This window comes from Spermophilus citellus (assembly GCF_964194105.1).
Source record: "Spermophilus citellus genome assembly, chromosome: 7".
Taxonomy (NCBI): Eukaryota; Metazoa; Chordata; class Mammalia; order Rodentia; family Sciuridae; genus Spermophilus; species Spermophilus citellus.
In genome coordinates, this window is record NC_138188.1 from 160,286,255 (window position 1) to 160,313,159 (window position 26,905).

At 36.1% G+C, this 26,905-nt stretch overlaps 1 protein-coding gene across 5 annotated transcripts in view; it reads right to left on the minus strand.

Annotated features, from left to right (window-relative positions):
- The window catches only part of BRWD1 (bromodomain and WD repeat domain containing 1), a 129,729-nt gene that overhangs the window by 92,277 nt on the left and 10,547 nt on the right, over positions 1 to 26,905 (minus strand). For all 5 annotated transcript variants that reach the window (XM_081301309.1, XM_081301307.1, XM_081301306.1 and 2 more), the window contains exons 8-15: positions 26,058 to 26,279; positions 11,157 to 11,257; positions 10,077 to 10,147; positions 9,037 to 9,137; positions 7,034 to 7,074; positions 5,881 to 5,979; positions 2,757 to 2,907; positions 2,381 to 2,515 (exon numbers count right to left, since the gene is read on the minus strand). In XM_081301309.1, coding sequence (XP_081157435.1) covers positions 2,381 to 2,515; positions 2,757 to 2,907; positions 5,881 to 5,979; positions 7,034 to 7,074; positions 9,037 to 9,137; positions 10,077 to 10,147; positions 11,157 to 11,257; positions 26,058 to 26,279 — 921 coding nt within the window. The remainder of the gene's footprint in view (positions 1 to 2,380; positions 2,516 to 2,756; positions 2,908 to 5,880; positions 5,980 to 7,033; positions 7,075 to 9,036; positions 9,138 to 10,076; positions 10,148 to 11,156; positions 11,258 to 26,057; positions 26,280 to 26,905) is intronic.

Below are 26,905 nucleotides of genomic sequence, written 5' to 3' on the forward strand. Positions count from 1 at the left end.
AAGGGGAAAAAGTTTTACGACCAATTCTACACCAGCACTTTTAGTATGTAAACTTATTTAATGTGAATAACCTGCTGCAATACATCCCTTCTGGAATTCCACTCTCACCCACCAAGCCCAAGAGCTGGGGATTGAGCTCAGGCCTTGCACATGCTGGACAAGCACCCTACCATTGAGTATAATCCCTAGCATCTTCAAAAAAATAATTTATACAATTTTGCATTAAACACATACATCAATTAATATATTATCAGATTCGTTTTAGATAATACTAACTTACGGGGGGAAAAAATCCAAAGATCTTCTAAGTATTAGTTCTCCAAATGATCAAATGAGCACTTATAAACTAATCCAAACTTCTACCAGTGAATGGCAATTTAAATAAACTTTTATTAAAATATACAATAAAAGCAAATAACCTGCTAGGAAAATTCTAGATTAACAAAGTTTTATGTGTTGTGAACTAAAAATCAACACTTTTCTGGAATTTAAGGAGGACTTTACCTCAACTCACTACTAAAATGATTGACAACCATGCAAAACTGGGCAATGTCATAAAGTCTCAAGAACACATTTTAAAATGCCTGTAACTCCTTAAACCACAGACTTCAGGAAGAATACTTGAAGTGTATCATAGTTTACTTCTTCTTCTTTTTTTTTTTTTTTTTTTAAAGCAGTACTGGGGATTGAAGACATGGGTGCTTTACCACCAAGCCACATCCCCAGTCCTCTTTTTGACAGGTGATCTCACTAAATTGCAGAGGCTGGCCTTGAATTTGTGTTCCTCCTGCCACAGCCCCTATAGAGTTGCTGGAATTACAAGCATTCCCCAACATGCACAGCTAAATACATTACTTTTAAACTGTCTTTAATTCTTCCATTCCAGCGTAAATTATATCAGTTTAACATCAATTAGGACCTTTTTACACAGTAACTCAAAATTTATCCTAATAATCATGTGCAAAGATATTCAAATTGTTTTTGACACACACGTTTTAGAAATCACTTAAACCCCCAACAAAAGAAAATAACTGTGTAAGCTATTTTCTTCTGAGACAGACTGAAAAATATTTAAGGCTTTCAAATAAGGTATTCACATAAAATTAATTTTAAAAGTTCTTTTAAGTTTAAGAACTATGTCCAAGGATATCAACTAACAGAAGAAATGATACCATTTGAAAATACTCAATGAATGTGAATGTTTGTATATGAAATCTGATGAGAAAAAGGCATTTGGAGTCTCAAAATAGCTCCTTTAAGCTGAGTAGAGTGATGAACACCTGTAAACCCTGGAGTCTGAGATGGGAAGATCACAAGTTCAAGGCCAGCCTGGGCAACTTATCAAAACCCTGAATCAGTGAAAAATTAAAAGGGGTGGAAATAAAGCTTGACATATTAGAGCACTTGCTTAGCATATGTGAGCACCTGAGTTCAATCTGCAGTACTACAAGGAAAAAAAGGGGTGGGGTGGGGGGCTACATTAGTTTTATACTTACAAAAGGAAAAAAAATATTTTATAGTGGAAAAATCTCACAGAAGCCACGTTAACTTCATATTTAAAATTGTCACCATCAATAGCAGCATAAATAAATATCACATGACTCCAAGGGATGGACGGAGGGTACAAAATCATTATTTAATTTTATCGAAAAAATGTGTAACGTGAAGACTATCAGTCGAAACTGAAAAGATGTTCTATAAAATAACTGTATACTCAAACACTTAAGACGAGGATAAAATAAAAACACTAGAGGGCTATTAATGATTAAATAAAACTAGAGAGATAAAACCACTTATTGAAATATATGATCTTGAGTTGGATCCTGTCTAAGAAACAAAATATAGCTTGTTTAATGGCATTCCTGGACCAACTGACAAAATTGTAGATCTGGATTAAGTAATGCTATTTTACCAATGTTAAATTTACTAATTAATAACTGTAGAATGGGTATATATGAGAAATTCTAAAAGTAAATTAAAGAATTCTCATTTGGTTCTAGAATATAATATATATATATGCAAACAGAAAAAAGATGAGGAAAAAATCTAATGATGCTTGAACAATTGAAACATCTAGGAAAGTATTTTAAATATTAGTGTATAATGATCATAAATTTGCCAATTAAAACATACTGACACACTTCATACACAAAAAGCTAAACAAATAACTTTTGAAACTTTTCCCTTGTACAAATCAGTTATACAGAGAATTTCATGTGTATATTCATATACAGCTGTCAGATATTTATAGGTTTTACATACCCTAATTTCTAGAAAAAAGAATCGCCAAAATGCTGAAATCTATTTCTGGTTAACTCTCATAATCTAAATACTCTAAACAAATGCAAGTATGCATAAAGGTGTACCTCATTTCACTTACCATATTAAAATAATGCTTCATCTTGGTACCTTTTGTAATATCCCATATAAATATGCTGCCATCATGTCCTGCAGATAACATAATTCTGGAATCAAAGGGGTGTGTCTCCAAGACAAATACTTCATCAGCATGTCCCTTTATTCAACAAAATCATAACATTAATGAGTTTACAAGTCACAAGTTGCAATTTTTTTAAAAAATACATCCTGTCATATTAATAATGGATTTTAAAACTGTACTAAAGACAATAATTTATATTGTTATGCATAAAAAATTCCCAATCACTTAACAAATAGAACTTATTCAGTATACTACTAGAGTTTCAAACATAAGACTTGAAGAATTTTGATTTGTCATATTTATAAGAACTACCTACCAGTAAATTATGAAGCAGTTGTCCAGTATAAGAATTCCAGACTTTGAGGACATGATCATTCACAGCTGTAACAACAATGCTATCATTCTGATTCCAAGCTATCATTGTTACCTTGGGTTTCATAAACCTTTCTTCTTCTGAAGATAAGTCTCTAAAAATACATATACACATACACAATGTATAAGCTTATTTGGGTGGCAGATTATACAATTTACACAATCTTCATCAATATAATAACTAAAAAAAAATGCACTGATACAAGTCTGTCATTCCAGCTACTTGAGAGGCCGAGGCAGGAAGATCCTAAATTCAAGGCCAGCCTTGGCAAAATTAGCAAAACTGTCCCTCAAAAAATAAAAAGGGCTGGGGATGTAGATGTGATAAAATACCTGTGGGTTCAATCCTCCACACTGCATCAAAAAAAAAAAAAAAAAAAAAAACAAGCAGCAATTAAATGTGCTTATTTTATCAGTCCTATAGAAAGTTAATCATATCTAACTACAATCATTGTCTAGAAACAGATTAGGGCAAAACCTGAGGGGTAAGGAGTAACTTAGAAGCAGTTCAAAATGAAAAAAAGCACATAGTTGGACACCACTGCTGTACCTGGAGCAAAGTACCTTTTCCCTGCCGTTTTTCAAGTATTTCCTTCTCTTAACACCCAAGCCTATTGTTCATTCTTGCTTTCAACTGCTTCTCCAGAGAAACAAGTTTAGGGAAGAAAACTTACCTTCACATCCCCAAATCCTAGCAAACTAGCAGAGGCAGAGACACAAATGCTCCAACAAGAATCAGACTACACTCTTCCCTTTACATTTCCCTGTTTTTATATGTCTCTTGGTAAAAATGTTCTTGAATATATATCTGCATGTTTTTCAGCCTTTATTAAAGTGGTATATGGAGTTTCTCTGTAAACTATAGTTGGAAACAACGGGAGGGAGGGGGAAAGGCCTAACTGGTTCTGAAATCATTAACATTCTAAAAATCATAAGCATCTAACATTTCAATTAAGAGAGCATCTACAAGAGCAAGGAGTAAGTGCTACATAACAGCTACCTATGTAAGCATGATGGAACACACAAAAGAGTAAGTCTAAGTAGATTGGTCAGGGGAAAAAAATAATACTGGAGGTAAAACAAAGATGCTAAGACTCTTTGAACTCAAAACTTTCCCAATTAACTACCATGAATTTACTAACAAACAAGTTCCATTTCACCAGGTAGATTGATTAGCCAAGATCAGAACACTAAAATAATTATTCAATTCTTACAGAAGATGCTGCTTTTCAAGAAAAACCAGTAGAATGTATATATTACCATCACAAAGGGACTTAACAAGTTCACTCCATAAATGGAGTTTGACAGCCAGGAAACTAAGCAGTTTTCATTCTCATTAAAATAGAAAGTTTTATTCAAGTTTTAACATTTATGCTCTATTGTGTCTAATAAATAACTATTCAGGGGTCATTATGATTTCAAATTATCTTCACTCCCATTCTCCTTCATTTTATATTAACCAAGGACTGACAGTATTTCAACTGTTTGCAAATGGATGAAACATTTTAACATTATAACAAAAATAATTTTAAAAACTTAAAATTTTTTTTTAATTTCTGAGCAAAAGTTGTCTAGTTCCACTATTTATTCTTTCCACCATCCACCACAGATAATTCCACAACAATATTAAGATCAAATTTATTTTGAACGCACAACACAAATCTTTGGACTACCAGAAGACAGTGCAAGTCATTTTTTATTATTAAAAATAAAACAAGACATGATAACTCCCCCCAACCCCCAGTACCCAGGACTAGTCTCAGGGGCATTCTACCACTAAGTTACACCCCCAGGACTTTTTATTTTTTATTTTGACATGGCATCTCACTAAGTTACCAAGGCTGGCCTCAAAGTTGTGTGTGATCTTTCCACTTTAGCTTTCCGAGTCTCTTGAGATTGCTGTGATGCACCATGGCATCTAGATAAAAGACAAAACTGTAGGACAACATTTCCCAGATAGTAATAAAAAAAAAAACTGAAAAGATAAACTTTAGAAACAACTTGAAAAATAATATAATAGTTATTATAATAATAATAACTTCTATTACAGCGTACCTACAGTACAAAGGTATTTACAAGAGACAAAAGAACATCCAATATACACTGCAGGCCAGGCAGTGTAATACAAACTTTTGGGTTAGCACTTCAATTTCCCAATAATGCTTCAAAAAATGAGGCCTCCTTTCCCAGATACCAAAAGAGATTTCAAAACGTTAAATGACTTTCTCAAAACAGTTATGAGCCAAGGTCTGACTACAAAATATATGTTACTTCCACCATCCAAACTGCCTCCTTCAAATATATGCAAACCAAAAAAGCTTTCAACTATGCAATATTCATCTCGGAAAGTGCTATTTGTCTCAAAGATGTTCAAACTATGTCTAAAACTTTGGTGGGGGCAAGGACTAATAAAGAAGCCTTCAAAATCAGCCAATATTTTAGCATGCCCCATTGGAACTCAGTTTCTGTGTGTGTGTGTGTGTGTGTGTGTGTGTGTGTGTGTTGTGCTAGGGATTGAACGCAGGGCCTTGTGCATGACAAGCTCTCTACCAACTGAGCTATATCCCCAGTCCTTCATTTTTATTTCAACAATAAAGTACATTTGTCTTCATTAGTCTCAAGCATAGCTCCTAGTTTTTTAAAATTTCTAGAGAAAAGTAAATTTTCCACACTTGACATACTCTGAATTAATTTTATAATTTTTTTTGTGTGGTGCTGGGGATCGAACCCAGGGCCTTGTGCATGCGAGGCAAGCACTCTACCAACTGAGATATATCACCAGTCCTCAATTATAAAATTTTTTGCTGTGTAAATAGGAGATTTTAATCTAAATGTAAAACCTAAGGAGGTCAATGCAAAAATAAAGTCATATGTACTTTCCTATATTAACCTAGATATATGGGATTTAAGTGTTTATTAGACATGTTATTCACTTAGACTATAGCTCTTTATAGGTGGTTAAAATCTCAACAAAATAACAAATATGGCGGGGGGAGGGGCACCACAGAAGATGAACAGAGAAGGGGAGGGAGGCACCTATGACACACTATATGAACATCTCAACTTACCCTGAGATTCTGGTAGCCATATCCAATAAAATACTTCTCCATTCTAACTGTTCAAATCTCCAAATTCGTGCTGTTCCATCTCTGCTACCACTTAGGAACCTTAAAATATTCAGAAAAAGATCATACTTGCTACTATTAAATCACCAAGCAAAGAAAACTGTAATGTAGCTGCCCTGACAAATATAAAGGGGAAAATATGCCCTGATAAAAGGTTAATCTACAAGTGTTAATTCAAAAAACAAGTTATTTAGGGCATACGAGTGAGAAAACAAATCGGTTTGCTACGAGTTGCTGGGCTCTATGAAACAAAAATTATAAATTCAACCAACAGCTTTTCAAACAGATTGAGTTTCCATAATGTAAAAGTAGTATCTGGATAGAGTGGAAAATTAAGAGCATGGAAAAATTTAATAAGAGCAAAAACTAATTTTAAGCATTGTAATACTAAGCTCTAAATAATTCATGATTGACACTGTAAAAAAATAATATATTAACAAATGAAGGTGCAAAGACTGCAATTTAGGAAAGGAACCTGGCACATAGCAGGTGACAGGTAAGGATATAATTTAGGTAATAATTTCAATGCAAAAAATAAAAATACTTTCAGTGCATTTGCAGTGACTAATGAGAAAACAAACTTCATACTACTCAAAGACGGAATGTCATCACTGAATTTTTTTTTCACGGCAGCATATCGGACATGTAGCTAAAGAACTACTCTTGGTCACAGAAGGCATGAACACTACAATTCTAAAATTTTAATGTCATTTGTTTTCTCCAATCACAAACACTTTTTACCCAGTTAATATATTTGCTGTAGATGAGTATCTGTAATACACAGTGACATTACTACAGTTAATAATGTGTTATTTAAAAATTGCTAAGAATAGATTTTAAATCTAATCTCCAGGAAAAAAAATAAGTATATGAGGTGGCGAGTACTTATTAGCTTGAGTTAATCACTCAATAATGCCAACATGAAAGCATCATATATATACAATTATAGTATCAATTAAATATATACAATTATAGTATCAATTAAAAATAAATTTAAAATTATAATATAAAGGGGGAAATACGAAGTTAAATATCTCTATACAATTATGTAACACATTGTATTTGCTAAAACACACACAAACATAAACATACTTACCGATCACCATTGTTGCAAAATTGAATACTATCTACTTTATCCTAAAGGGGGAAAAAACAAATACACAAATTATTATCCACATAGTTTGCTAATTAAACAGTTTCAATGCCATAAGCACATATGGTTTTACAAGCAAGACACCTGAACTTGTGCTGCTTAATCCAGTCATTCAAAATTATTGCACTTTTACATGCAAAGACGAAGGAGGAACCTAACAAGACAATGTTCTCATCTCTAAGACAGGCATATCCAACAGAAAAACAGCCCTGCACATTAAAACAGTGCTGTCTTTTAAAATGACGTATATGGTCAGGCATAGTGGTGCGTGTGTGTAACCCAGTAACTTAGAAGGCTGAGGCAAGAGGACTGAAAGTTCAAAGCCAACCTCAGTAAGCAAAGCCCTAAGCAACTTAGTAAGACCCTGTCTCAAAACAAAAAATTTTTTAAAAGGGTTGAAGATGTAGCTCAGTGGTTAAGCAACCCTGGTTCAAAAATAAAATGTGGAGCTGGGAATGTAGCTCAGTAGTAGAGTGCTTGCCTAGCATGCAAGGGGCCCTGGGTTCAACTCAGTGGTTGAGTGTCTCCAATTTCAAAAAGGAAAAAAAAAAAAAAAGACTTATGTGAAAATGAAAAGGCATGTGTGGAAATTCATCAATATAATAAGACCTTGAAACAGATGAAAACAAGGCATTTTCACTTTATGTAGAGAAAAAAATTTTTCTCTTAAAGCAATAAAAATCTATATCAAAATATCTCTGGATGAGGATTGCCCTCCCTAAAACTTCCTTTAGTACAAAAGATGACCTCACCTCGTCTCAGAAAACTGAGTTATCCTACTACATATTCATAACTTCATGAGCTTGTCAGGACAAGTGAGCCCCTCTGAAAGTAGCCCATCCAGACCAACTGTCATAATCAAGATTTTAGGCTAAAAGCCAAAATAACCACTTTAAAATAACACCCCTCTCAAGGAGCTAAAAGGAGTTGCCAATGAGATCTCTTCTGTTTATGCGATCTCTATGCATAAGTTTAGAATTCACAGAATTCACAAAAACCATCTTATACCTGATCATTTTCTTTATTATATAAAAGATAAAAAAAACTCTAGGGGATATAGTTCAGTGGAAGAGCAATTGCCTTGCATGCATGAGGTGCTTGGTTTGATGCCTAGCACTGCAATAATAAATTAAACAAAAATCTCTAAATTTTAATATTTTCACAGTTCAATAGCACTCAGCAAAAATTTTCTAAGACCAGGCGCAGTGGTGCACGACTATAATCCCAGTGGCTCAGGAGGCTGAGGTGGGGGAAAGCAAGTTCAAAATCAGCCTCAGAAAAAGCACGGCACTAAGCAACACAGTGACTCTGTCTTTAAATAAAATATAAAATATGGCTGGGGTCGTGGCACAGCAGTAGAGCGCTCGCCTAGCACATGTGAGGCTGGGGGTTCAATCCTCAGCACCACATATAAATAAAGGTATGCTGTCCAACTACAACTAAAACAATAAATATTTTTTAAATAAATAAATAAAATATAAAATAGGGCTGGGGATGTGGCTCAGTGGTTGAGTGTCTCCAAGTTCAATCCCCTATATCCACCCCCCCCCAAAAAAAAAAACCTTTCTAAGAATATTACATCAATGAATTATATCAAATACAACTATGATTTCATATTTTAAATTTTTATACAACTGAAATAAAACTCTTTAAAATAGTTGGGCAAAGTGGCATGTGCCTGTAATCACAGCTACATAGGAGGCTGAGGTATGAGGAACCTAATTTCAAGGTCAAACTGAACAACTTAGTTAAACCATGTCTCAGATTTAAAAATCAGGGCTGAAAGTGCAGTTCAGAGGCCCAGTACTTGCTAAGCATGCCCAAGCCCCATGGTTCAATGACAGTTCCCCAAAAAAGAAAAAATTAGAACACTAACAATTCCCCTTATCAAAAATAGGAATACTATTAACAATTATTCTATTCAATTTTAAAACACAAATGCTTACAGTGTGGCTTTCAAGTTCTGCAATTTTTTCAGGTGCTTCAAAACCCAAAAAGTACATTCTGATTACATGATCAGTACTACCTGTAGCTAAAAACATACCACCTGAAATAAAAACGTAAAAGTTTAAACATCCAGCTTATAAAAAATATCTGAACAAATCTAACTTCTACATTAAAAAGCAAGATCTTTTATTACAAACCTAATTTATCTCACTACATTTATTTTCTAACTCATTGCATAAATAGCTTATTAAACTCTTATTTGCAACTTTAACATACAAAGTGAACCCAGTCTGGAAATGTCCAGTATCCCTCTATACTGGGTGTGGAGGCAAGGCCAGGGCCACGTCAGCACCAGTGCTCTACACTACTGGGACAGTAGTGAACCAGTAGAGCACCGCCATACCTAGCTCTGGAATATAAATTTCCTTCTTGATGTTTTTGAAATTTTCATACTTTGGCTAGAAAAATCTTTAACCTATCCTAAAAAAAAAACTACCACAAAAGTTCATGGTGCAAGAAAAGGGGGGAAAATTTCACCAAGATACTTTGTGGGAACCAAATTTAAACTAACAAAAATATACAGTAAAACCATTAATAGAAAATCACAGGGCTGGGGATGTGGCTCAAGCAGTAACGCGCTTGCCTGGCATGCGCGGGGCGCTGGGTTCAATCCTCAGCACCACCTAAAAATAAAGATGTTGTGTCCATCGAAAACTGAAAAATAAATATTAAAAAAAAAAAAGAAAATCAGAAATTTAGGCATATCACCCATAGAGGACACAACACAGGACTAGATCACAATGAACAGCTAAGCCCTCCTCATTGTCACTCTCATTACTATTAGCAATCAGAACTGCTGAATCACACAGTGGAACACGCAAAAAAAGGCTGATTAAATAAACATCACAAATTAAACCTAATGAAAGGACATCAGATGTCATTTACCACCTATCTGAATAAAAATTCTTAGCAATAATGCAGAATTCTAATAAAGGCTAAAGTAAAACTAAGAAAAAGATTACCAAACAAGTTACCTTACCAACACTAAAAGAAGAACAAAGCATTTGAACACCTGGCCGAGGCTTTTCAGTGAACTTCAGGGGGCGTGGACTTAAAAAGAATAAGATGTTGCTTTAAAATACATTAGTTGAACACATTAGGACATCTGAAATACTAGTTCAATCTGGCATATCTAAATATCATAATCTTATATCTATAGTACCTTCTCATAGGCCAAACATTACTACTACCCGTAGCTAAAACCATACCACCTAAAATAAAAACAAAGGTTTAAACATCCAGGTTTAAACATTCTTAGGTGAGGTGAGTAGAACTCAAAGAGTATAAGTGAATCTTTTATCAAGGCTGCAAAGAAGAATACAGTAACACCATATTACAGCACGGGGCAAAAGAAATGGAATGCAAGCCAGTCTAAGTAGCCATATTTTTGGAAAATAAGAAGCTAGACACAGTGGCGCAGGCCCGTGGTCCCAGCTACTCTTAAGGCTCAGGCAGGATTATCACTTGAACCTGGGAGGCAGGAGTACCCACTGAACCCAGGAGTGCAAAGCCAGCCTGGGCAACATATAGAGACTCCATCCCCAAAAAAACAGAAGAGACAAAATTTTATAAATTGGATTTAACCCAATACATACAAAATATGTCAACATATTATCAATACCAATATAATTTTCAATAAATACTTTATATACCAGCCACATTTGAAGCGTTCAAGTCAGTATGGTAGCTATGTGCTACTAAACTGGACAGTACTGGTCCATACCCTAGTTCTTATGATCCGCAAATATTCCTGCCTGTATTTGATTATATACAAAATTGTGTATTTCTGATAAATGTTTCACATACATATTACTTCATTTCAATTTCACAAAAGTGTGTTCATGAAGACAAAAGGTAGGGTTCTTTAACATATCCAACTATCAAAAAATCAACTGTACAGTAAGTAGTGAATGACACATTTGCTATATTAAAAAATAAAATTATATTTAAAAGTAAAAGGGCAATCATAAAATATAATTTCTCCTCAGAATCAAATTTTATTCCATTGAGCCAAATATTAACTGCATTTAAAAATAAAACTTTATATAAAGTCGCTTACCTGAATTTCAGAGATTCTAAATCCCACTGCCAAAAACAAACTGTTCCATCAGCACCAGTGGAAACCATATACCTTTGAGAGCCTTTGGCCATAGGGCTAAACTAAAAAGGAATAATATATACATCAGTCTCAAAAGCTTCTACAGTTTTAAACTTACAATTAAGTTTTCCAAGCAGTATGGAGATTCCTTGGATAACTGGGAATGGAACCACCATTTGACCCAGCTATCCCTCTCCTCCGTCTATACCCAAAGGACTTAAAAACAGCATACTACAGGGACACAGCCACATCAATGTTTATAGCAGCACAATTCACAATAGCTAAACTGTGGAACCAACCTAGATGATCCTCAGTAGATGAATGGATTAAAAAAATGTGGCATGGGGCTGGGGATGTGGCTCAAGCGGTAGCGCGCTCGCCTGGCATGCGTGTGGCCCGGATTCGATCCTCAGCACCACATACCAACAAAGATGTTATGTCCGCCGAGAACTAAAAAATAAATATTAAAAATTCTCTCTCTCTCTCTCTCTCTCTCCCCCCCCCTCACTCTCTCTAAAAAAAAAAAAATGTGGCATATACACACAATGGAATATTACTCAGCAATAAAAGAATAAAATCCATGGCATTTGCAGGTAAATGGGTGGTATTAGAGAAAATAATGCTAAGTTAGCCAATCCCAAAAAAACAAATGCCAAATGTTTTCTCTGATATAAAGTGACTGACCCATAATGAGATAAGGAGGGGGAGCATGGAAGGAATAGACAAACTCTAGATAGGGCATAGGGGTGGGAGGGGAATGAGGGGGCAGGGGGTTAGCAATGATGGTGGAATGTGATAAACATCATTATCCAAAGTACATGTATGAAGACATGAATTGATGTCAACATACTTTATATAGAGATATGAAAAACTGTGCTCTATATGCATAATAAGAATTGTAATGCATTCCACTGTCATGTATTTAAATATTTAAAAAATTAAGTTTTCCAAAATTAACCTCAATTGAATTCTTTTTCTTTAAAATATTTTTTAGTTTTAGTTGGACACAATACATTTATTTATTTTTATGTGGTGCTGAGGATGGAACCCAGGGCCTTGCACGTGCTAGGCAAGTGCTCTACCGCTAAGCACAATCCAAGCCCCTCAACTGACATTTTTTTTAATATCTTTTAGTTGTAGACGGACACAATTTTATTTATTTTTATGTGGTGCTGAGGATCAAACCGTGACTCACACTTGTAAGGCAAGCGCTTCATGACCGAGCTACAGCCCCAGCCCCAGCCCTCAATTGACAATCTTAAAAATGTTAAAACCCAAGTAATTCAAAATATAGTTATATTATTATAGTGAAAAATCTAACACTGTACATTATGTTATATGATCTCAATAATAAGGGGCTGGGGATATAGCTCAGTTGGTAGAGTGTTTGCCTTGCATGTACAAGGCCCTGGGTTCAATCCCCAGCAAAAACACAAGAAAGAAAGAAAGAAAGAAAGAAAAGGAAGGAAGGGAGGGAGGAAGGGAGGAAGGGAGGGAGGGAGGAAGGGAGGGAGGAAGGGAGGGAGGGAGGAAGGGAGGGAGGGAGGGAGGGAGGGAGGGAGGAATAGCATTTTTTAAAATATTTTTAAACTAATAAACAAGAATAACCAAAAAATCTTTACACAATAAAGACTCAGTCTAGGACATTAATGCACATCACAGAGTCTCAATAATTAAAACCACTGAACACAACAAGCACCTCAACAAAATGACCAACAAAAAGGCTTTAATGTTAAAGAGCAGCAGCTAATACAAGATGAGGTACCATCTTGAATCCAGCAGGGGGCCTGGCACAGGTCTGTCATCTCAGCTACCCAGGAGGCTGAGGCAGGAGGCTCACAACCTCAAGGCCAGCTTGGCAACTTAGCCAGACAGACTCAGGTTAAAAAATAAAAACAGCTGGGAGCCATATCATGTTTATAACAGCACAATTCACAATAGCTAAATTGTGGAACCAAACCAGATACCCTTCAGTAGATGAATGGATAGGGAAACTTTGGTATATAATCACATTGGAACATTACTCAGCATTAAAAGAGAATAAAATCGTGGCATTTGCAGGTAAATGAATGGAGCTGGAGAATATAATGCCAAGTGATGTAAGCCAATCCCAAAAACCAAAGGCCAAATATTTCCTTTAATATGAAGATGCTGACTCATAGTGGAAATGAGGGTGGGAGGGGGGAGCACTGAAGAATGGAGGAACTTTAGATAGGGCAAAGAGGAGGGAGAGGAAGGGAGGGGGCAAGGGGGTAGGAATGAAGGTGGAATGAGTTAGACATTCCCTAAGTACATGGATGAAGACATGAATGATGTGAAAATATTTTGTGTACAATCAGTGACATGTAAAAATTGTGCTCTATATGTGTAATATGAAATGAATTGCATTCTGCCATCTTGTGTAACAAATTATAATAAATAATTAAAAAAAAACAGCTGGGGTGTAGCTTGGTGGTAGATTTCCCCTGGTAGAGAGTGCCCCCATCACACACAAACACACACACACACACACACACACACACACACACACACACAGAGTCTGGCAGGGAAACAACACTTCACTGGTTAAATGTCAAGCAAACACCCATGCACTAATGCGGAGTAGGCCTGGAAAACCATGCTTCACACTATGCCATTAAGATACATTTCAAATAGATCAATGATTTAAAGGTTTAAAGAATAATACCAAAAAAGGTTTTTAAGAAAACACAAGACCATATTTTCATTTTTACATTTGCATTTAATAAATTACCAAGTATGCTAAACAAAGGCTCTAGAGAAAGGAAGATCAATTTAGTTCAAAGACATCCAAGTATAAAACACATACTAAAGCAAAAAGAATAATTTGAGCTCAAGTAAAAAAGTGAGAGAAAATATGGTATGTTATAGGATTAAAAGTGCTCATAAAGGCAGAAAATGGGTAAAGTAGATAGCCAACCTGGATTTAACAGCAGAAAATAACTGTGAACTTTTCATCAAAAACACCAAAGGCAGATAAGAGATCTGACAGCAAAACACAATACTAACTAAAAGGAAACAGCTAAAATATAATGAAGAGCCAAGAAGCAATCCAATTAACCTAAATTTGTCCCGCTCCAAATGCAGTATTATTGACACTGCCTTGTTTTATTGTCCACAAAGCTATTTTTCAATGATTGTAATATATGCTTCTGGATATTAAACCAGCATCTCATTTTTCTAAAATGAGCTAACAGAATCCTACATAAAAAAGCATCAGTAAGGGACTGGGGATGTGGCTCAAGCGGTAACGCACTCGCCTGGCATGTGCGGGGCGCTGGGTTCAATCCTCAGCACCACATAAAATAAAGATGTTGTGTCTGCTGAAAACTGAAAAATAAATATTAAAAAAAAAGATTAAAAAAAAAAAAGATCAGTAAGAGTAGACACAGTGGCACACACCTATAATTCCAGTGATGTAGGAAGCTGAGGCAGGAGAATTACAAGTTCAAGGAAAATCTCAGCATCTCAGTGAAGCCCTAAGCAACTTGGCGAGACTCGAAATAAAAAAAAAAAAGGGCTTGGGGTTAGGGTTGTAGTTCAATGGTAGAGTGCTTGCCTAGCATATGTGAAACCCTGGGTTCAATCCTCAACACTGCATAAAAATAAATAAAATACAGGATTGTGTACATCCACAACTAAAAAAGATTTTAAAAATAATAACAACAATAAAAATGGCTGGGGATATAGCTATCATGTACTTAATACATGACCAGGATGTTAATATTTATATTATTATATGAGAAGATCAGCACTATAATTTTATAATATTTTTTACAACTTGTTTGGTAGCACAATAAGAGATCTTGAATGTATACTGATCCTGTTATTAAAGAATGTATTATTCAGGGCTGGGGTTGTAGCTCAGTGGTAGAGTGGTTCAATCCTCAGCACCACATAAAAATAAATAAATAAAAATAAAGATATTGTGTCCATCTACAACTAAAAAAAATATCTAAAAAAAAGATTGTATTGTTCAATGGTAATTTCTTTTCATATGAATTATTAAAATGCAATTCTTCCCATGTGCTCTCACATGTGCCTTTCAGACTGAGCTACTACTGTGTGTTGGGGGAAGGAGTTTTTGGGGGTTTTGTTTGTTAGGTTTTTTGGGGGGTACCAGGGATTGAACTCAGGGGCACTGAGCCACATGCCCAACCTTTTGTATTTTATTTAGAGACAGGGTCTCACTGAGTTGCTTAGCATCTTGCTTTTTGCTGAGGCTGGCTTTGAACACATGATCCTCCTGCCTCAGCCTCTCCTGCAGCTAGGACTACCAGTGTGCACCAACCAGGTGATGATACGTTAAATTCACCTAATATAATTCTCACCACATTAACCACTTGAAAGTCAGCAAAATTCAGAGGAATTAACCTATATTCATAAAGCTGTTGGGCCATCACCACTACTTAGGACCACAGCTTTTGTTTCCTGAGATAAATGGAACCTGTCGAGGAGGCAAGTTCAATGGATTTCCTTGGATTTCTTAAGTAAGCAAACTTGAAAAATTAGAATTTTTATCTCTTCCTTTCCAATAATTACATGTTTTTGTTCTTTTTTCGCTGCTAAGAGTGCTGAAGAGGCTGCAGCAATAGTATAGTGTTAATTTTCTCCATTTAATTCTGGTTTTTTGGTTTTGTTTTGTTTGTTTGTTTGTTTGTTTGTTTTTTAGTTTTAGTTGTAGATGGACACTATACCTTTATTTATTTACATGGTGTTGAGGATCCAACCCAGTGCCTCACACTTGCAAGGCAAGCACTCTACCCCTGAGCTACAATCCTAGCCCCTGTAATATTTTTAATCTACATTAAAGTCATGAGAAAAGTACAATGAGCAGCCGTTATCAGTCATCAAGATTCGCCAATGGTTAACACTTGGCCATACCTGCCTCTTGATGAACCATCAGAATCTAAACTCAGACATCCAATCACCTCACTGAAACCCTAATTTTATCTCCAAAGAACAATGACATTCTCCTACATAATACAGTTATAAAACACATGAGAAATTTAATACTGCCACACTTATTAATATACAATCCAGGGGGCTGGGGACATAGCTCAGTTGGTAGAGTGCTTGCCTCGCACGCACAAGGCCCTGGGTTCAATCCACAGAACCACAAAAAAAAAAAAAAAAAATACACACTAAATCCATATTCAAATTTCCTAATTTCTCATAATGTACTTTGGGGATTTTCTCTAAAACCAAATCAAGGCTCACACACTGCATTTACATTCTATAATTTCCTCGGGCTTCTTAGGTTTTTTTGGTTTTCTGTTTTGAGTTTTGTTTGTTTTGGGGGTTTTTTTGGTATTTCTTTAAACTAAACTTTGAAGGATATAAATCTGTTACACTGGGGGCTGGGGATGTGGTTCAAGCGGTAGCGCGCCCGCCTGGCATGCGTGCGGCCCGGGTTCGATCCTCAGCACCACATACAAACAAAGATGTTGTGTCCGCCGAAAACTAAATAAATAAATATTAAAATTCTCTCCCCCCCTCTCTAAAAAATACATAAATAAGTAAATTTGTTACACTGGCTACAAATTTTCCTCAGTTTTTGATTTGTTTTATGGCTCCCATATGAGATTCAGTGAAACTTTTATTTTTATTTTAGTTTTTGATGGACCTTTATTTTAATCATTTATTTATATGCAGTGCTGAGAATCAAACCCAGTGCCTCACACATGAGAGGCAAGCGCACTACCACTGAGCCACAACCCCAGCCCAGTGAAACATTTTTGACAGAAACATTAAGGAGATAAAAAGATTTTTAACTAGATAGTCAATGCTTTTTAATAGTTACAAGTCTATTCAGATTTTGTTTGCTTTTCCTTTTTCTTGGTACCAGTGACAGAATTCAGAAGCATTTAACCACTGAGCCACATCCCCCAGCCCTTTTTGTTTTGAGAAAGGGTCTCACTAAGTTGCTTAAGGTCTCCCTAAATTGCTGAGGCTGGCTTTGAACTTGGGATTCTCCTGCCTCAGCCTCCCAAGGCGCTGGGATTATAGGTGTGCACCACTGTGTCCAGCTTTAATAAGTTGTTTTTCTGAGTATTTAGCTTCCATTTTTACCAAGTTATTTACAATACCCTCTATTATTTGAAGGATATGTAGTAATGCCTGTTTTTCAAATCTAATTACTTCTAACAATTCTTTTTGGTCCCATAATTAATCTAATTGGGGGATGGAGTGTAGGGGGTACCAGGAATTGAACTCAGAGGAACTCGACCACTGGGCCATATCCCCAGCCCTATTGTGTATTTTATTAGACAGAGTCTCACTGAGTAGCTTTTAGCCTCGATTTTGCTAAGGCTGGCTTGGAATTTTCGATCCCCACACCCGGCTTAATCTAATTATTTCACCAGCATAGTTTTTCCAAAAACCATTCAACTTTGTTGATCCTTTCTACTGATAACTTCTTTCCATTCTTAGTACCTGTACTTCTCTTCATAAATCCTTATTTGTCTATTGCTTGTCTTCTAATTTTTCAAAAATACACTTGGGGGCTGGGATTGTGGTTCAGTGGTAGAGCATTCGCCTAGCACATTCGGGACCCTGGGTTCGATCCTCAGCACCTCATAAAAATAAATGAATGGAACAAAGGTATTGTGTCCAACTACAACTAAAAAATAAAAATATTAAAAAAAAAATACACTTGGATCACTAAATTTCAACTTTAAAGAAACAAGTCTCTGCTGCCCAAGCTGCTCTCAAACTCCTGGTCTCAAGTGATCCTCCTGCTTCAGTCTTCTGAGTAGCTGGGACTAGGCCTGGACCAGTGGGCCTGGCTTTTCTCCTTCTTTTTCAATATATATGCATCGAGTGCTATAAATCTTTTTCAGCACAACTTCAGCTGTGTATTAAATATATACCAAGATATAGCAAATCAACCCAAAATTAAACTGCCCAAAACAACAATATCTATTATCAGGAGTTCAGTCAGCTATCTCTGGCTCAGCTTGAAGGCTGGCTACAGTGACAATAAAACTTACCTGGGACAGAGGATCTGCTTCCAAAATGGCTTGCTCACATGACTGAGTGGGAGACTTCAGCTTCTACCCAAAAATCTTTACATAAGACTACTAAAAATGAGTGAGTCTCCATAGTACAGACACTGTCATGTCTGTACTACTCAGCACTAAAAGTCACACTGTAGTGGTGCACACCTGTAATCCCAGATATTCGGGAGGCTGAGGTAGGAAGATCGTGAGTTCAAAGTCACGCTCAGCAAAAGTGGGGTGATAAGCAACTCAGTGAGACCCGGTCTCTACATAAAATACAAAATAGGGCTGGGGATGTGGCTCAGTGGTCAAGTTCCCCTTAGTTCAATCCCCAATACCAAAAACAAAAGTCATACTACATTATTCTGCCAATACCCTTTAAGTAACATAGGTCAATCCTACTCAATAGGGGAAATACAGAGAAGGCTGAGAACTAGAGGCAAGAATCACAGAGTAACACACTTTGGAGGTTGGTTCCCAAACAGTACCTCTTGCTAGTTTTAATTTGTAATATTTTCATTACTAGCCAGTTCAAAACATTCTTAAATGTGTACTGTGATTTCTTCATTGGTGTTTGAGTAATTTTATTACTTAATTTATTTTTTTTTTAAAGATAGAGAGAGAGAGAGAATTTTTTAATATTTATTTTTTAGTTATCGGCGGACACACAACATCTTTGTTTGTATGTGGTGCTGAGGATCGAACCCGGGCCGCACGCATGCCAGGCGAGCGCGCTACCGCTTGAGCCACATCCCCAGCCCCTATTACTTAATTTATAAAATTAAAGATTGCTCTATTAACAATTCCGGTTGTTGGTAATTTGTCTTAATTATAGATATCTTCTGACAATATAATTATTATAGTATTTTTAAATCTGTTGAGACTGACATTTGCTGCTCAAAAAATGGGGATAATATTTACATAATAAACACCCTATTTGTGACCAAAAAGTTGTAGTTGTGGTATAAATATTAAATGCAAGGTTCTAAATGTGTAATGGTACAAGCCTCTTACTTACATAGTCAGATCTATTTTAATTTTTTTTTTTTTTGTAGTTGTAGACAGAATGCCTTTATTTATTTTTGTATGCGGTGCTAAGGATTGAACCCAGTGCCTCACACATGCTAGGCAAGCGCTCTGCCACGAAGCCACAGCCCCAGCCCTCAAATCTATATTCTTTTTTTTTTTTTTTAAAGAGAGAGAGAGAATTTTTTTTTAATATTTATTTTTTAGTTTTCGGCAGACAGAACATCTTTCTTTGTATGTGGTGCTGAGGATCGAACCTGGGCCAAATGCATGCCAGGCGAGCACGCTACTGCTTGAGCCACATCCCCAGCCCTCAAATCTATATTCTTAACAAAAGATTCTTTCTTTTACTAACAGACAAAGGTATTCAAATTTCCCTGTTATGATTATGAAGGTCAATTTCTCGCTAAGGATCTATTTTTGCTTTATGTATTTTGAGGATATACTACAAATTAAGAACTCTTATTTAATAAAAAGCTTAATCACTATCATTTTGTTTTGTTTTTGTGGTGCTGGGAATTGAACCCCAGGGCCTTCTGCATGTGAGGCAAGCAGTCTACCAACTGAGCTATATTCCTAGCCCCAGTGTTTGATCACAATTGATTATCTCTCTTTCTCTCTAAAGATGTTATTTGCCTCAAAGAGTATTTATCTGATATTAGTATGACTACACCCTTATTAATGTATGCAAAAACAATTTCTCCCATCTTTTACTTTTGACCTATTATATTCTTATATTGAAGGTAAGACATATAGTTGGATTTTATTTTTTAACCAAGTCTGAAGTCTCTGCCTCTTATGTGGACCATTTAATTCATTTACTACTAATGGAATTATACTCATACTGACATTTAATGACCTCCTTGTATACTTTCTCTCCCATACATTGCCTATTTTTTTTTTTTGCGGGGGGGGGGGGGGGTACCGAGGATTGAACTCAGGGGCACTCAACCACATTCCCAGCTCTATATTGTATTTTATTTAAAGACAGGTCTCACTGAGTTGCTTAGCACCTTGCTTTTGCTTTGAACTCACAATCCTCCTGTCTCAACCTCCCAAGCCTCTGGGATTGCAGGCATGCACTATATCATGCCCAGCTCTTTCCTTTTTTCTTGCTTTTTTACAAGACTTATTTCCAGTCTCTGGTAGCTTAGTAGTTTACACTTTTTTTTTTTTTTTTGGTACAGGGGATTGAACCCATAGGCACTTTACCACTGAGCCCAAAAAAGCTAAATTGCTGGCCTTGAACTTGTGATCCTCCTGCCTCAGCCTCCTGAGCTATTGGGATTACAGGCATGTACCACCACACTTGGTTTACACATTCTCTTACTATTCTTTTAGCTGTTAGTCTAGAGTTTGACAAAAAATGCCTTTTTACCTTAAAATCTAACATAAACTTCTATTTTCCACTTCTCAAAACAATGGAAAAACCTTAGAATACTAAATCTATGGCCTCATGCTATGCATGTTATTATTTAATCTCATATAGATTTTATAACCTAGAAGATAATATACTTCTTTATACTATTAACAATGTTTATTTCACACCGATTTTTTTTAAACTCTTCATTTCTCCTTCCATTTCCATTCTTCCAGGATCACATTCCCTCTCTCTTTAAATACTGTTTAAAATTCCATTCAATGCTATTCCAATGCCAAGAAATTCTCATTTTTCCTAAACTGCATTTATTATACCTTGTCTTCAATACTTTCAATAGCTTCAGAATTCTTGACTGTGTGACATTTTCTATTCATACTTCAAAAATATTACTCCTTTTACTCCTTTATCTATCAACTTCCATTGCTTCTATTGAGAGTCTGGTAGCATCTCTCTTTTTTCCCTCTGGGTAAAAAGATTTCTATTTATCTTTTGTTTCTATAGTTTTATTGTAATTTTTTTTTTGTACCAGTGATTGAACCCAGGAACATTTAACCACTGAGCCACATCTCCAGCCCCTTTTTCCCCCATTTAAGACAGGATCTTGCTAAGTTGCTTAGGTTCTTACTAAATTGCTAAGGCTGACCTTGAACTTGCAATACTCCTGCCTCTGCCTCCCAAATTTCTGGGAGACAGGTGTGCACCACCACTCCATGAAGTTAAGTCTTCTCCCTCTTATGATGTTCTTTCCTGTGTACTGTAACCTATTCACTCTATGCTTCAATCCTACTTATTTTCTTTGACCTCATTCCCAGTTCACTAATTCTCCAATATCTTCATTGTGTCTATATGCTGTTAAAATCATCCACTAAATCCTTAAATTCAGTTATATATTTCAATCCTGGAGTTCCTTTTTATTACCTTTTCATTCTCTGAGGAAATTTAATTTATTGTTTGTTTGGTTTTTAGGTGAACTTATAAAACACAGATATTTCCAAGATAGTCTGAGGATCCAGGCAATAGATGTTCCAGATATATTTCTTTCACCTGTTATTTCTCCTGTTTCTGGTCATGTTTGTGTCCTTCTATAACTTATTTTTTATTTTGGTTCTTTCTTTGTTTTTTTTTTTTTTTTTTTTGGGGGGGGAGGGGTACCAGAGATTGAACTCAGAGATTGAACTGAGCCACATCCCCAGCCCTATTTTGTATTTTATTTAGAGACAGGGTGTCACTGACTTATTTAGCGCCTCACCATTACTGAGGCTGGATTTGAACCCATGATCCTCCTATCTCAGCCTATCTAACTACTAGGATTACGGGCATGTGCCACTGAGCCCGGCCGTATTTTTTCTTTTATATTCTCATACTTCATTACATTTTAGTGTCAGCATCATACATAGACAGCACAAGGCTCCAGATGTTATCTTCCTCTAATATAACTTCTTTTTTTTTTTTTTTTTTAAGAGAGAGAAAGAGAGAGAGAGAGAATTTTTAATATTTTATTTTTAGTTCTCGGCGGACACAACATCTTTGTTGGTATGTGGTGCTGAGGATCGAACCCGGGCCGCACGCATGCCAGGCGAGCGCGCTACCGCTTGAGCCACAACCCCAGCCCCTAATATAACTTCTGCTTCTACCTGCAGGTGGATGAAGGGCCCAACAATCCCAGATTACCCATCCAGGTGAATTAAAATGACTGGAAGCCTGGCTTCAGATTCTGTGAAGGTAAATTTAACTGGCTCTCTCCTGCTTCCAGGATACAACTCCACTGGTTCCAAAACTCAAGATCCTGACCTCCAAGATCCTACTAAGCATCCACAAGTTCATTTCTCTGTAATTGGCCAACACCTCTTAATAATTCCTCTCTAGGCTTTGCATATCTATGAGACTTTGACATCTTAATTTCTCATTATACTGTTACTTCAGGGTTTTTTCCACCTCTTTTCAGAATTTTCAGCTGTCTTTAAAAGGAAAACTAGTTTAAGCCAGCTATGTATTAAAATGTTTCATTCCTGTGGAATGTTCACAAACTACTGTTAACTTAACCAGAGGTTCTACTTGTGGCTTTTACTGGTTATACCTTTTTTTTTTTTTTTTGTACCAGGAATTGAACTCAGGGGTGCTTAACCACTGATCCACATCCCCAGCCCTTTTTGTATTTTATTTAATGAGTTGCTCAGTGCTTCACTTTTGCTGAGTCTGGCTCTGAACTTGCTATCCTCCTGCCTCAGCCTCCCAAGCCACTGAGATTATAGGCAATCTCCACTGCACCCAGCCATGTTATTTCTTTTGATCAGATAATAGAGATGTCAACTTAAAGACTACTGGCTTATGATGTTCTTTCCTGTGTACTGTAACCTATTCGCTCTATGCTTCAATCCTACTTATTTTCTTTGACCTCATGTCTATATACTGTTAAAATCATTGTGTGTATATACTGTTAAAATCATCCACTAAATCTATGGTAGCCAGTCCACCATAAACCATTATGTGATCACCTGATACTAATACCATACCCAATGCCTTTCCATGCCCACCTCTCACCAAGTTTTTTTTAAAAAGAACCAAAAAAACATTCTTCACTCTCACGACAGCCTGCATTCTCCCTTGGCTATGTACTCCTGGCTTTCCTAAATCAACCTCATGCCTCAGTATAACATACAGGCTGAAACTACATTCTGTCAGGTAAGGTCCTGAGGTGAGAGATTCCCCCTCCAGGACCTCCTTGGACCTCCTCCAGTGACAATAAACACACGTGGGCTCCTGTTACCAAAAGAATTCAGGAAAGACCAGGGTTCCACTTTCACAATGATGAATTCCAAATAGTTTGAAAATAAACATCCTATCAAAGTAGTTAAGATTTCTTATTTGCTGCTATTATGTCTATAAGTTCTTATCAAATTATAAAATATAAACTGTGAAACCTATCTAGGATTTGAAGTTAATTTTCCAACTACAAAACATTCTAGAGAATTATTTCTTGCCTAAAAATAAATGGACAACCAAAATTCTTCCTTATACTTTCAAAATAAAACACTATTTCATTTATAACTTCATCATACAAAGATAACTTGTGTCTTGAGAATACTAACCAGAATGTTGAGAAGTTACTTTTTCCCCCTGTCTTAAATCAGTCTCTCTTGATGTCTCAACTATCACTACTCCTGGCCTCAAGTGATCCTCCCTCTCAATCTCCTCAATAGCTAGGACTATAGATACCACACCACATCCAGTCAAGTCACCTTTTAGCATAGAACTTCACACCAATAATGTATAGCCTAAAGAAACCTATACGTAAAAACTAAACCTCTCCCATAGTTTTAACCAACTTCAAATCAGACCCAAACATGACTTGAAAAGTCTTACAAATCGGGCTACAGCTGTAACTCAGTTTTGGAGCGCCCGCCTCGCACGTGTGAGGCACTGGGTTCAATCCTCAGCGCCACAGAAAAATAAGTAAAGATACTGTGTCCAACTACAACTAAAATAAAATAAATATATATATGTCTTACATATAAAATATATATATATATATATCTTACAAATCATCTAACAATTGACTTCTACCTAACAAAATGTAATTTTCAAAAAATGGCAGAACGGCACCATTTTTAGTCCCAAGTGAATTAATCAATCTAAGGCAGCAATCAATGAATATACTACAGAGATATCACCAGATATTTTGCTCCTTTTGATGAAAAAAATTTACATCTTACTGTGACCAATTCTCAATGAACATCTAGAATCTTGCAATATAATTGTTGACATAAACACACACATATCTTGCAATATAACTGTAAATTCATAAGCCCCATCCCAGACATTTTAATTCAGAATCCTAGCAAGCTGTTTTAAAACAAGCTATTTTTAAGCAAGCTCTCCAGGTGACTTTCATGCACACTGAAGGTAACTATTGCTCTCCATACAACCATCAACTTAAGAGAAATACAGGACCATATTAAACTCCACAATGATTCAACTGTTAACATCCAAACTATGGGTAAACTACAACCAACAACCCTAGGTTCCTTCAACAAAGAAACACTGGCAAAGGGGATAAAATTTATGGTTTAACTATCTTAATCTAGAGCAATCACCCGTGAAATCCAGTCTCTGTTCTACTCCTGATTAAGTAAATAAAATCATGCCACTCATAAAGTAACTATAAATGTGAACATGAACAAATAGTGTGTGATGACAGTTTTCAAAAACAAATCTTTGGGGCTGGGGCTTGGTCTCACCAGTAGCACACTTGCCTGGCATGTGTGAGGCACTGGGTTCAATTCTCAGCACCATATATGAATAAATAAGGTCTATCAACAACTAAAAAAACTTTTAAAAATTTAAAAAAAACCAAATCCTTATCTTTTAGAAATACATACTGAATTGTTTGCAGAATATCAAATCTAGACTTTAAGCACAAAGCAAAATGGCTAAGAATAGCCATAGGTTAATATTAACAGGTCCATAGGGGTGTGTGACTCCATTTTGGAAAAAAGGTTCAAGATAATCCTTCACTTATTGTGGAAAATTTCTTTTAATATTTCAACAAATCTAATCAACTTACCAAAATTCACAAGTTTTAAAAATATTTGAGGGGGCTGGGATTGTGGCTCAGTGGTAGAGCATTCACCTAGCACGGGCGGGACCCGGGTTCAATCCTCAGCACCACATAAAAATAAAATGCAATGTGTTGTGTCCATCTACACCAAAAAATAAATATTATTAAAAAAAAAAAAAGAAAGAAAGAAAGGCAGTGGCACATGCCTTTAATCCCATGTACTTGTTACGAGTTCAACCTAGGTAACTTAGCAAGACTGTCTCAAAAAAATAAAAAGGGCTGGGATGTAGCTCAGTAGTAAAAATCCCCTGGATTCCATCTCCAGTACTGAAAATAAAATAAAAAATAAAGAGGGCAGGGGATGCAGCTCAATGGTAGAGCACTTGCCCAACATGCCTTTTAGGCCATGGGTTGGTTCAATTCCCAGTACCGCCAAACCAGAGAATCCATCCTTTTTTTTTTTTTTAATTAGGTATATATGACAGCAGAATGCATTTTGATTCATTGGACATCAGTTTTTAATTGACATTCATCCAGATCAATAATCAGCTTCAAAGAGGCAATAAGTCACCCATGAAGCTTTCTGATAAAGTTCTGCTACATTCGATTTTTATCTTACCCCTTCCATGATTAGTTGAAGTAAAAATGATAATTTTCTCTTGATTACCTAACTTTAAAACACATCATGGAGCTGGGGATATAGCTCAGTTGGAAGAGTGCTTGCCTCAAATGCACAAGGCCCCGGGTTTAAACCGCAGCACCACCAAAAAAAAACACAGCATATAATCACTAAGCACTTTCATATTTTTCTGTTCCAAAGAGAAAGAGTTTTGAAGGTAAAGGCCGGTAACATCCACATGTTCAGGGAGTTAGTTTACCTGTAAAGATGTAATTGATCCTGTGTGTCCTTGGAGCACTGCAACAGGAGCACAGGTTCTCAAGCACCACACTCTGATGATTTTATCACAGCTCCCTGCAGCAATCATAGTGTTCTCATAATTCACTGCCATATCTGAAATTTCTGCAGAATGACCTCTTAATGTGGATAACAGGCGGCCATTATGTGTTGACCAAATCTTTACCAAACAATCATCTGAACCCTAAGAAAAAATACACCAAACACATATATCAGTTCAGCAAATCTTCTGAATCATTTATTAGAGTACTTTTTACATACTGCACAAATCCAATATCTGACTCTTCCTCCCTTCCTTCCAATTGTAGAATACTCCGCCATGGTTCTTACAGTCAAAATACATAAGGAAATGTATTTTTCTTCGAAGGAAAAGCCTAAAGACACTGTGAACTTACCATTTCTATGAGTCAGATCACATTATAAATACTACTTACCCCAAAATTGTCTACCAACTAATACACCAACTAATATTACCAACTAATCTACCAACTAGAAGTTCCTTCTCAACTGTATTGGTTAACAATGGCTAAGTATTAGATCAGCTCACCAAGTTAAATAAGACAATAAATGTTAAGACAGATCTAGACTTCTTAGCTTGAACAAGACTAAGCGACAATTCCGCCACCACCACCCCCCAAAAAGTGGGAAAAGCATCCTTATTTCAAATAACCAAACAACAAAGTCTCAAATACACAATACCATCCAGCATCCATCATTCATCACACAATGATTATGTACTCTGAATCTCACCTGCAATTAAGTTAGCTTCTCACCCATTCTAATCTTCCCTTAAAAACATTAAAAATGTTA